This window comes from Antrostomus carolinensis, unplaced genomic scaffold (genome assembly GCF_000700745.2).
Source record: "Antrostomus carolinensis isolate BGI_N321 unplaced genomic scaffold, ASM70074v2 scaffold9876, whole genome shotgun sequence".
Taxonomy (NCBI): domain Eukaryota; kingdom Metazoa; phylum Chordata; class Aves; order Caprimulgiformes; family Caprimulgidae; genus Antrostomus; species Antrostomus carolinensis.
In genome coordinates this window covers 1-13,421 of record NW_010323926.1, presented here as the reverse complement: position 1 = coordinate 13,421, position 13,421 = coordinate 1, and the positions used below count along the sequence as shown (strand labels likewise).

Sequence of the window (13,421 nt, the reverse complement as noted above, 5' to 3'; positions counted from 1 at the left end):
TGTTATTTTATAATACATCTGTCTGCATATTTTAGAGTATTGTTCCATTTTATTACATTTCTGATCAAGACTAATGCTCATTAAAAAATCTAATATGACAATGAAAAATTTTATATGGAAAATTCTTGTCCTCTATTACAATTGCTATCTGCTCCACTTTTTGGAAACCACAGCAAATTAGTCTTGGGCCATGGTAATCTTAATTATATCTTGGAATAGATGATGTTGGAAATATATTGAATAAATTCTTTTGGTGAAATTGCCTTTGCTTCTTAATGCAAAATCTCTATGTTCATATGCTTGCATTATTTAAATTACAAAAGGCAGGCATCTGAAAAACGGGATGCTTTGTTGGGCAGTCATATTCATGAAAATTCATTAAATTGTGAGAGGGGTAAAAAAAAAACAGGGGGTGGAAAACTGCTTGCTGATCAAAATGTAACATTAGCTGTACCATTTCATTTAAACAGCAAAATGCATAGACAAAAAAAAATAAAGTTTTATATGATCTCAGAGCTGTGTTTCTATGAATTTGGCATACTTTTAGGAAAGATAGAAAATAGGGGCCATTCCAATAGGTGACATAAGCACTCTGCAGATCGAGTGGTCAGGACGTGTACACATATAGTGCAGGTGATGTAACAGGCAGGTTCAGCTGTGCCACATGCAACAAGATGAGATGATAAAAGGAGATTGGTGACAGTAAGCATTGTCATGGGCTGCAAGAAGGCTTCCAGTTCACTGCCATGACATTATTGCCCAATGATAAGGAATGTGTTTAAATAACATTTAGAGGAAGGGTTTTTTGAGCAGTGATGCAGAATGTGCCCAGGTCTGCCTGCACTGCAGCCCTGTGGAGAGCCAACAAACTGTGGGCATCTGAGGGCATGCTAAGCTGCTAGGATATATTTAATGAACTGCTCAAGAAAAAATGTAAATGAATCAGCTGTTCCAACTTAATCTGGTGTCTGAAACATACAGGTGATATATCGGGCAACAAACCAAACTATATTTAGCAAAGCTGTCTGATCTTATACCTCCACTGCAAAGATTCTCACAATCTCTTGATGGAATTGATGGCGTTATCAGGTTTGTGCAGGCCTTCTTTCCTTCCTCCGTTCACTAAATTCCCTTGAAAGACTGTAGTACACCTTGTCATATACTCTATTAAAATATTTTTTTCTAGACACTCACTATCTCCTTTAACTTCTTAAGGTAATTTAACTCTCAGAGAAACAGCTCCCTGAGCAATCTTTGTTGCTATATTTCCCTGAAGACACTTAGGATTCTAAAACTGAAACAGCAACTGCTGTCTGTTTCGTCAGCCTACTAACAAAACAGCAGAAGAGCTTACATGAGAGGCCAAACTCTACAAAGCTCCTGAGTCTAATCAGACACATGCAGTTCTCGATCATTCAAAGTGTGCCCTCTTGCTACAATAAGACTCAAAGAGACCAGCCTGTGCTATTCAGATCCAAGTCAAAGCAATTTACAAAAAAATATATTTCTAGGCTTTCTTCTCTAATCTTAGAGGACAGTGTCTAAGCTTCAGATGAAAACCACCCCTTGATCATATTGACTAACAGAAAATCTTCAACACTTGTTGCTGTTCACCCCATGAAGCACACCTCGTCATGTTAGACACTGTGGCATTCACTCTAGCAAAAGGAAAAAGTGGTGTCGGGCACAGTATCATCAATTGTTGCACTTGAGAGCTCTGTTCTGGTGCAAGGTAGTACCACCATTATGTGATGTGGAGCCACTATCACATCAGGCACTGTTAATGAGGAGGTGACAACCCCCTCAGCGCCACCAGTAAATCTAGTGTTGATGTAGCATCTTTGACTGACACTTAACTCAGATGAACTACCAGATAATGTCAGTAGCAATCATAGCTTCATCACATTAAGGAATAGACATCACTGTCGTAAGAACATTTTTGAGGCATAATATGCTTGCTCCCCCATCTTGATGACATTTTGTCCATCCTGTTTAGAGGCTATTTAGGTATGCTGGTATTCAATAAGAATTATTTGCCTCTTTCCATCTTGTGACAGAAAACATAACTTCTCTTTCACTGCATAAATCTTTATATTGAATTTCTGTCTTTAAGTTTCTTACCTTTTCATAGAAATATTTATCATTTTCATTAAAAATCAGGTAAGAATTTTAATTTAACTTTTATGGAAGAGATTTTTGAAAATATATTTCCTGTAGTTCAGCACCTTTACTCCTCTCTGTAATCAAATTTATATTTTGACTTCACAGAGGGCTCTTTATTTATAAGCAAACTTTCCAATTAATGAAAATATTTTGATATGCCACAAGACAATATGGAACAAGAAGGAAGTTGTTATCAATGCCAGCCTTGATGACAACTATATTCCATTTCTTTTTACATTACAAAACCGAGAGAATAGAAAGAAACCTGTTAAAACAGTGACTTTAAATTTTGGGGTATTTTTAATTTTTTTTATTTTTTTTTCCCCCTAGGGAAAATAACAGCAAAGAAGAAAGCTAATGGCTCTACATCAGGGACAATATGAAAAATGTAGACATTTCCAAACCAATACGGAAGACTTATGGAAGATTTACTGGAAAACGTGGAGCTAAATAGTTTCTTTCCATATATATTTTAGCATAAGTAACACAAATATTGGAGGTGCACAACTAGAAACAGTCTGTTGAAAAGATATTAAAAATCTTAGTCAGGCACAGACTGACAGACATCCTTCAGGTGAAAACAGATCTGCTAAGTACACAAACGTTAACCAGGAAATGGAATGGATTTTCTTCTCATATTCTGAGAATGTTAAATTTTACATTGCCTAAGGTTCCTGGAACTCAATAAATCCCTTTGCCCACGTTCAGAATTCCTTAGTTGGGAAGAATTTTGTATAATTATTAGAAAGGAAAGCTAATATATCCATATCTCTCTGTAAAATATACGCTCCCGATACACCTATTGGAGCTGTCTGTAAAGTTGATTTACAGAAATCCTTAAAGAAGAATCTGTCAGCACTTCATGACATTGAAGATGCAAGAGATTTTCCATGTTTTCTCCATTGTAAGCTGAAAAAAACCCCTCTTCTGTTCCCTGAAATCATTAACTTCCTTCACCCAAGTCAGTATTTACAAGGGCAGAGAAATCCTTCACCTAGAGTAATCAGTGACAGACACAAGTTTCTCAAAGGAACCTGAAGATCCCCAGCATTCAGAAGCAAAGCCTGTTCTGCCTCCCATGGCAGCTTTGCCCTGCAGCTCTGCACTCCAGAGTAGAACACATATGAGCAAAAGCAAACAGCCCAATTCATTGTGTTATTACCACCTTCCAAGCAAAAAAAAAACCCCAACCCACCTATATTCACAATCTACTCAAAGGAGACAAGAAGACACACAACTGATCATAATTTCCAAGGCTGAGGAGATACTGGTTATCTAAAAAAATTTAACTTAAAAAATGTTTCTAAAGTTTTCAAAGTTTTTATCTGCAAAATAAATAACTGCTTAGTTGCAACTAAATTAGCCTAACTAGCAATGCACTAGAGCAATGAAAGGGAGTGATTTGTTAAATTATCCATGTCCAGAAAAAAAAAAAAAGGCTGTTGAACATATGCTTCATTTTAAACACAGATGGAATTAAGCATGTGTTTCAATTGTTATCTGAAAACCATAGCTATGTAGTACTTTGCAATGTTACAGTAGAATCAACTTAACTGTTGCTATCATATTCTTTCATATGATTTCAATATCCTCCTTGAGCAGTGGGGTTGGACAAGATGATCTCCAGAGGTCCCTTCTAACCTCAGGCACCCTGTGATTCCATGAATACTGCAGAGATGAAAGCATGTTTCAGTTTTATACTTACACATAACATAAGCAATATAAAGCATTGTCATTGTTTATATAAATAGTCACATAATTACCAAAACGTAAATGTGTCATTTGGATCATTCATTTTTCTTTATTGAGCTTTGATAAAAAACAGTCCATTTGAAATATTTCCAGCAACCTTTTCAATTGCAAATGCTCAACAGAAAAGCTTGTTATCACAGTTCAAACATATAAAGTTACATCTCATTATAATTTAATACTTAACAAAGCTAATAATTTCTGATTTTTCATAATTAAGTTTACAAAAATAATGTTACATTTATAAAATAAATCAGCTTTTCCCAATAAATTACAGTGGTGTTCTTCTTATTCAAAAATGTAATATATCATACAAAATAGATAACAACTTTTTGTCAGATAAAATACTAAAGTCTATTTTTCATCCAGTACATTTTGGCAGTATGTGAAAACATTTTATTGTACACTTGATATCTAAAGTACAGTGTGAAAACTAAACCCATTAAGCTATTATGCACATTGCTTATATAAGGCAAGAGTGACCAACTTGGGGACTACTTTTTATTTCCAGTTAAATGTTTTTAGTCAGAACAATACTGTCATGTTTATGCAACTGACTTAGTTAATCTGACCCAGTAAAGACATGCAGATCCAACTTGAGTCAAACGCTCTTTCTATGACAAGTACACAAAAGTGACCGCCCTGCCATCAGTCAGTTTTTGGACTGCTCAGTATCTCTCATGCTTGCTTTACCTTTGCATTTCCTCACAAAGCATTGATGGCCAACTTTTAAAAATAGCACAGTCTGGATCCCCCTAAAGTTATTGGCAAAACTTTGGTATTTTATTCTTGTAAAAAGAGCAATGCATTGACAAAAAATAAACAGTAACCAGCAAAAAGAAAAACACTCCAAAAAACAAAAGGTAAATATTAAGAGCTACCGTATGCAGACTTTACAAAAGGAACTACTTTAAAATAACATAAAGAAACACAGCATCTACTTGATGGTAAGTATATTCTCAGTAAAGCCTTCTGAATGTTCAGCATTTAGTGTCTTGCATTTCCTGCACTGCATTTCCTGCCTTCAAAAATGTATCTGAAGAATCATATTGGTTTGTCTGAGCAACTTTTAAAAGCCAGAGGTTTAACTGCACCATATTTGGATGCTGCAATTAATGCAGGTGTCTGGTTCAGGATGATCAACATCTCACCTTGCAGAATTTCTGACTCCATTATGTTTTCTCTTTGCAATAGTTCAGCAAACTGCAGTATTTTATTCTCTCAATTTTTCTATGTTTCTCTCTTACACAACCTCTTGTTGGGAAGAAAGTCTACTTTAAAGCACTAAAGGAAAAATCATTGCTGTCTGGAATAAATAAAATGCACAAAGTGGTGATTTTCTTATGACCAACATGTTGCATGAACAACAGATCACTTTACATATCATAATAAATTGTTTTCATAAATTGCAACTGAGTGAGTATATGCCCAAGTGAGCATGTGTCACAAGGTCCCCTTTGTGCAAATCCATAGAGGGTTCAAATCCAGATGGGTTATTATAGACTCCAGACACAAAACTTAGTCAGTGTTGGATCCCCCCAGACTGGAAGGGAAGGAAGAAAAGAAGGAGAAAGGGGCTCGTCACAGTAAGTCAATTCATCCCAAGCCTCTGAAAACTCTTAAAAATCCAGAGAATGAGTATTTGGTGTGCTGGCTATCTTCTGGAATAGGAAAGAATGTCCTGAAACCAGGAACATCTGGAGCTGAACTCAAGCACATCTGCTGCTTGACTTAGTAAGCCAGACCTCTCCAGATGCAGAACTACTACATAACTACAACTACTCTGTAGGTGAAGTTTAGAGTGATTGCTGAAACATGCATTCACCAGCCAGATAGGTATATAAACATAACGGCTACATTTATACTTAGTAAAGCAAACAGTACAAAGTCTATACTCCAGCCCCGAAGTCTACTGGTATGGTCTGGCCAATATTTCTAGTTATACTCTGTGCCCCTAAGGCAAGGTGGCCATATCCAAAGCGACTAGTGAAAAGTGGCCTAGATTGGCCTAATTCCTAAAATGTGCCCAGACATTGTTTGGGAGAGTACTAGTTCTTACCAAAAAGCATACCAGCTGCTGTTCTAACAATCTAGCAATATAAATGTTTGCACCCATGCCTCGGGACTGTCCAATTGACTGATATAGACATTACTGTGTATGCAGATTTAAGAAGTCCTCAAACATATTTGCAGATGGCAGACCCTCTGATTAATACAAACAGGTAAGCAGGGAGGATTCAACTCTTTTGTTGAATTTTTACTTGAAAGAAATTATTCTTTCAAATCAGGATATTAATTGGATATTTCCATCCATTATTTTCTCTTTTTTATTTAATACATGTGATTTGTTTGGTAGCCTACTGTTTTACTATTTAAGGAATCTTGGCTTTTGTTTGATTAACTCGCTTTTTCATGTCTACAATTCACAGCTAAACAAGCACTAACCAGTTCCATCAGAATGAAAATATTATATACAGATCTAAAACAATAACATTAAGACAACAACTAAAACAGGAAATAAAAAATTAATCTGTGCAGTTAAAAGATCTAAAAATATTATCAACCTCTATACATATTTGTCAGACTGCAGAGTGCACAGTTACTTTCCAAATCATGAGGTGTTTTAAGAAACACCCACAGTAGCGGCTGCTGAGGAAATAATTTCCTTTATCATCCTGAGATTTTAAATGTGCAAGTGTCCAACCAATTTATCTAGTGCATAAAAAGGAAAGAGAAAAGAAGGGAGGGAAGGTGGGAAGGTGGGAAGGAAGGAAGGAAGGAAGGAAGGAAGGAAGGAAGGAAGGAGGGAAGGAGGGAAGGAAGGAAGGAGGGAAGGAGGGAAGGAAGGAAGGAAGGAGGGAAGGAAGGGCAAGCAAAGAAACATTACATTATCACAATGTTTTTTGTTTCAAAATAGATTGCTGTGCAATGACTGAAGCCTGATTTGTAGACATTTTGTATTCTTGCCCAGAGCCTTGAGGAGGGGAAGGTAATGGAGTTTCTGGGGTTGCTGAAAAATAATATAGAAAGAATTACATATTTTTATATTCTGGCCTACTCTGCATACACATGTATTTACTGCGACCCCAAGAGGAAGTTCTATTAGGTAGGTACTTACATATGTAAACAGGATATTTTATTTATGAGAAATTTTAGTTTATTAAAAATTGTGCATGTGAAACCAATGATATATCAGAACAGTGATTAATTTTCAAAATTAGTTTAAATTCAGGTCAAAGTCTCTTACTTAACACTGTTTACATAAATATGTTTTAATGCACAATTATTTTAATTTAAGAATGATGATGAAATAATACTATGAGCACTGATAGACCACCATTCTAATTAATATTTTTAACTGTAACAGTGAAATGTTATGATAGAAGGCTAATTTGCAATTACTTACAAATCTGTTCTGTATGTACAGGAGCAGACATTGAACTTATGAGGATAGTTTGGCCAGTTAATGGATCTTGGGCTAAGTGAGGATGTACTGGATGATGCAGATGACTGGCATCATTAGAAGTACCTGCAAAAATAACATGAGAACATATCAGTTCAAAAGAGCACGTTGTTGTCAGTGACTTATACTGCAATAATTACATTTCCGTAGAGCAAATATTTTGATTGGCAATTTGAGTAATTTGAGTAATTGCCTCTGGGTATTCATTAAACAATTTAACCAGACTTCAACCATACTAAGCACTGTGTTTATTTTCACTGTTTTGACTGCATTAACAGTGGATTTCATGAAATATTTGTAAGGATTCTTCCATCTGCCTAGGGAGTTGTATGTCTAGATACCCAGCAATGACTGAGAAGTACACAGCACAATCTGAGGTTGTAGGACTGTAACAAGATGAGGGGACAAAACAAGAAGGCTTTAGCTAACAATCATTTGACTCAAAGCTCAGCCAGCAAGGCAGTGGTCAACGTGCTTGCTTACATCATGATTCCCTCAATGTCTCAGTACGCTAAATTCAATGTAAGACCACATGGTAAATTCAACACGTGGTTACCTCACCTCCCAATAACATTTCCTGAAGCAAACTGTCAATTTTAACAATTCCAAATAGTTTAACCAATTGTATTTGCTCAATCATCTGCCAAGTGATGCTCTGGAGTGTAGGCAGTAGAAGCAGAAGCTCTCCAAATCTTCCTCGGGAGTCATACTGACGGTCATTAATATAATCCTCTAAACTGATTTGGACTTGGAACCGCATGTTCTTAATCTTCATTGGATTACTCAGGCCCTTTGCATCTTAAAAAATGACAAAAACTTAAAGTCAAGGCAGATTATGATTTGGGAGGATCATCTTACTTTTTTTCATTTTATTCTTTCCCATCCAGCTAGATAACATGAGCAGATGCTACATCAACAAAAAATACTTTCAATATAATCACGTGTACAATAATTCTAAGAGATATTTTCAAAAAGGTACCTGGATCAAAAAACACAATAGCTTTCAAGCAAGCATACTCATTGTCGTCTATTTGAATTTCCTGGAAGGGTCGAACTAGTTCATCTAGAATCCGATTTGCCACTCGGCTGATCTCTACTTCAGTACTGTTGCGATGGATTATGTAATTATTGCCTTGGAGAGAAAGAATACCAACATATGGATTGATGCAAAGACTTTGACGTAACATACTAGCTGTAGCCCATTTTCAAAAGCACCTTTTATTTTGCTTAATCAAATGATTTAATTTTTTTTAAAGTAATAACTCTCCTTCATATCACACAAAACTGTTCTTTACAAGTAAGGATATATGTGCAAAATACAGCTGTCAGCCAGTAAATAACCTGCACATAAATATGCCAACAAGTACAATTACTGATTAGTCCACAAGACTGAGGTCTACCATTTGAATGCACAAGCACGGAACAAATATGTTTTTATCTTTACATAACAGATAAATGTAATGGTAAACTGATCTTAAAATTTCCCCAATAAAGTAATATATCCAAAGCTGAATGATCAGGATTTGTCAATGGACAAAGAAGCCTTCTTCCAGAGGAGGCAACAGGAATGTTTCTAACAGATGCTTCTGCTACTTCTAATAAAATACAGAAGCATCTTAAAATTTTCGGTAAGGAATGAACTTTTTCTGCTCTTTTAATTTTAAATTTTAATTTTGGGCAAGTCTCCATCATGGCATCTTAATTCACCTTCTGTCCAGAAATCATTTAACGTAAGTGGTGAGAAAAGTGGGAAAGCCACAGGGCTTTCAGAAGCCACCAAGCAGTTTTTGAAAGAAAAGCTGATGATTATATTACAAGAGATCCACTGCAAAATGAGTCATAAGTCATATAGATATCTCCCTCCAAATATCAGAAATAAGCCTTGTTTCTTCTTTCAGTATATATGCTGATGTTGGTGAAGTTGACTATATTTTTTCTTTTTTTGCGTATTATTTTCTCATTATTTGTCCTTATTACCTACTAAACTCAATAAAACTGCAAATATTTCCTTCTTATTTCTGACAATTTTGTCAGTAAAACTGTATCTAGAGCAAGAACTAGGTCAAGAAAGTAATTTGTATAGTTTTTACTTTGAAAGGATTGCTAGTTAGAGTAGCATCTCCAGAACAAGCTTTTCCTGTCCCTTTAATGTGATATGTAAAAATAAATTCAAGCTGATTAAGAGCTATAAAAAGGTAGGCTCAAAGAGTAAGGAGAAAAAGTAGTGGAAAAGCCCCTTGTATCACATTACCAGTGAAGAAACTAGTTTAAGTCCATATTCTGCATAGTCTTGCCTGACATAAAAAATCTTGTCCAAGAAGTCCTACACATTTTCTTACAAAACAGTCCAAGTGCCACACGTGTTTAATGAGACCATTTTTGTCAGGATGCACTTCAGACTGGCAGAGTACTGTGTCAAACACCACTAACAAATGCCTCATGACATCACTATATGCACAGGCACACATCTCATTATATTACTGTGCCTCTCTGTTGTGTGAATGAAGGGAAGACATCCTTCCCCCACGCGATGACACCCCCTTACTTAACAGCTGTGCTCTCTTTATATAACCCAGTGGAAAACCCATTTCAAGCGACCAAGAATATGCTTATGCGGGTGTGAGTCTTCACTGTGCCATGGATGCAACCTTCTTCCACATGGTAGGGGACAACAGCCATGATGCCCACATGGCAACTGTCAAAGCAGCAGTGAGAAGGCTCATGGGAAGGTGAGCTGCAGGGAGTGAGATATCAGATCTCTAGACTGTAGGGCCTTTTCTGACTATGTCTGAAGGGCTCTTGGGAATTCTTGAAATAAATTATTTCATGAAGACTTAAATTAGTACATAGGCTACGGGTTGGCTGCTCCTCTCTTAAGCAAAAGCATTTATGTCTTTTGTTGTTGCTGTTTTGTTCTGTATTTTTATGGGACAAAGGTGCAGAAGAATGCTAATGTAGGAGACAATTTGCCAGGAACTCCCTTAAGTTGTGGTTTCTGGTATCTAATAACTGTTAGCTGTATTATCTCACAGGAAAAGGTCCACCTGCTTTTGCTGGAATACGGCACGTGACATTATGTCATTAATAGCTATTTAGCATTCACAGAATGCATTGCTTTGATTGTGCCAGAACAGTTGTCCCACTTAAGTGATTACATGGTTGCTAATGTACTATACCATCATCATTATTAATTAAAAAAAAACTAATATTTACCTAAAAGTAAAATGTCCTTATATGCCATGGACCGTTTTGCTGCTCCAAGCAACAGGTGTTCCCCAGCATGTGCTCTGAGCAGGGCAACCTCAAAAAAAACCCAACAGACTCATTAGATGATAAAGCAGTAAGTTCCAATAAGGACAAAAGAAATGAGGATCCATTTTATCATGAGTGTATTCAGCTAAAGGTACATGTTTAAGGCTGTTGTGGTTCTAATGTAAAATGTAAAGTGAACATAAAAACCTTAACATAGTACTAATGGCATACTATAATTAAATTGTCATCCTCTGTCACTTCCAGCATTTGGTCTAGATTTTAAACATACCGCTCTGCAAAATACTTCTCAATAAATATAACACTTGTTTTTATTTCCTAGTGCTTATTCGCTTAACAAAGTTTTCTCTGAAATTTCAAGCTGACACTAAAGACGCCGGTGAGCTGGAATGAACTGTTACAGTAAATTCAGCACTATTGGTGTTTAATTTTTCTTACCTTGATCCAAAAAGTTATGTAGCACTTAAAAGACCTTTTTCTACAACAAAGCCAGATATGTGAAAATATCCACTACCGTCAACACAGAAAAAACCTGATTCATAACAGGAAAACACTGAAAAATTTGATCACTAGTTTACTCTTCACCTTTTTATAAAATCACCTATTTACTTTAATGTCTGCTTGAAACTTCAGCAATGGTGTCTATTTCCTCAAGGAACTCCTCTCTTGGCAATTAATTATTTTCTTACAAATCCAAGCCAATACTTTATGAGTGATGTAAAGATACACAGCACCTAAGATTACTTAATATACTAAGACATTTCAAGTTCTTCGTAAACTTATCTGCTCTGCCCTGCCCTATGGTTTGTAAATCAAGATGATTCCCAGATCAGGAATCGTTTGTTCAAAACCAGATGGTTTATTTTATAACTAAATGCACAATGCCCCTCAGAAAGAGGCTATCACAAATACAAAAGTGGCATTTCTTTTAACTCACAATACCTTTGTCACTGTTGTTCTAAGGTACTTAAGGTTCCAGATTATTTCCCAACATGTACTCTTCAAGCACTGCAGGGGTGCTTTGAGTCTATTTTTCTAAGCTGATTGTCCTAGTATTTAGCTGGAACAGGACACTGATATATATATATATATATACACATATATATATACATATACATATGTATATATATATTTAAAATACAAACAGGAAGTGTTTTATGAGGTCTTATCCTTTCTCTTTTCCTTCATGCTATTTTAACAACTAAAACAGCAATATTTTTGCTTGCTTTTGTTGCCCTTGTGTAACCAATGCATTGAAAATGCTCCTTCTTTCACATGATCAGATTTTTAACTTATTCCAGTATGTTGAGCTTGTGCACACCTATCATATTCTGTGGGTCTGCAATGACATCATAAAGCTCCTATTTTGGTGGGTCTCCTGTGGCCTGAAACACCTCCGTGTTCCACAGGAAGAGCATAAGAGGGAATGACCTCAGTTTGAGTCTCAAACCCACAGTTGATCAAACCCTCCTTACAGGATTCTGTTAAAAATGGAGAGACTGAAGAGGCAAAAAGGAGGAATTAGTGAATTTTGCTTCACAAAGTCATTTTCAAGCTGAATCAGATTTTGGTGGACTGAAATCAAGAGATCCTGAGCTGCGAATTAACCTCCTGCTCTGGCAGCTGCTGAGAGGACTGCTTACCACAATGTGGAGACACTGGTTCTGAGTGTGCCAGCACAACTTACTCTGAAACCCAGTGATAGACTAGGATATATTACAGATGTGATGATACGTCAGACCTCTGTCTTAAAAAAACTGTAAGAATTTTCAAGGTTTGATATTTTTTTTTCCCCCTCATTCATTAAATAAAACATAATTTTAGTACACTATATTTTATGAGAGCTTATTTGTTATGGATTGATGTCAGTATATTTGGTATTTGTTTGAGATTCTAATGGCTTTTATTTTTATTTTTTGAAAGTGGAGAAGATCTGCTTCAAATTAAATACCACACTGTCTTGAACCATATTATAATAAAAGGTGAACATGAAATAAATACTCTGCAAGGTCAGAAAAAAAACACCAACTTTTTTTACAAGATTTTTTTTCATTTTTGCATGCAACTTGGTATCTCTGCTTCCAAAAGAATACAGAAAGAAGAAAACACTGAAAGACATGCTGATTTGCTGCTTCTTTTTGTTAATGTGCTAGAGCCTTATCAATTTCCTCTGTTTTTTTGTGGTAGTACTAGATTAAAACTTTACAAAGTTTTAAGATGGATGGGTCTAGCACCCAGTTCTTTGATCAGACAAAAAATTAGTGTTTAATCATAACATTTAAATAACACAGAAATAACAGGACAGTAATTAAAGTTCCCTCTTTGGTCTCCTCTTATACCTGGTCATCCAGTGGTAATTCACAGAAGCCTGGAATATATTTAGCCCATTCCACCAGGACTAAAAGTTGTTGCTTCATAGATTCACAGACATCACTAATACCAGCAATTTTCTTAACATTTATGTCAGTGCTAGCACCAGGACTGGAGATTGAGATCTGGCCACAGTGAGAGAAAAAAAATAACTATATTAAATTTCATGCAATTGCATTTTCACTGGTTAACAGCACATTTAAGAAAAAAATCACAGCAGTAATCATGTATACTCTTGAGAAATTCCTTGACCATAAGGACCACTAGTCTGTATGTAGATTATAAAATTTTCTCATTATTACCAGTGTGTATTACAGTATGTTAAAAATTGCTCTAGTCATATCATGATACAATATCTTCTCATTCTAAAATACTATTTTTAAATACACCAGCTCCCTTATTATAT

At 35.8% G+C, this 13,421-nt stretch overlaps 1 protein-coding gene across 1 annotated transcript; it reads right to left on the bottom strand.

Moving 5' to 3' along the window:
* Positions 1 to 6,803: 6,803 nt before the first annotated feature.
* Positions 6,804 to 13,140, bottom strand: LOC104527128 (hepatocyte nuclear factor 4-gamma; the record flags this gene model as incomplete). Its single annotated transcript, XM_010170751.1, has 6 exons — positions 6,804 to 6,922; positions 7,319 to 7,441; positions 7,937 to 8,173; positions 8,355 to 8,507; positions 10,589 to 10,676; positions 12,985 to 13,140. Coding segments are annotated over 6 exons (876 nt in total), but the record flags the coding sequence as incomplete, so codon positions are not given.
* Between the last annotated feature and the right edge of the window lie 281 nt (positions 13,141 to 13,421).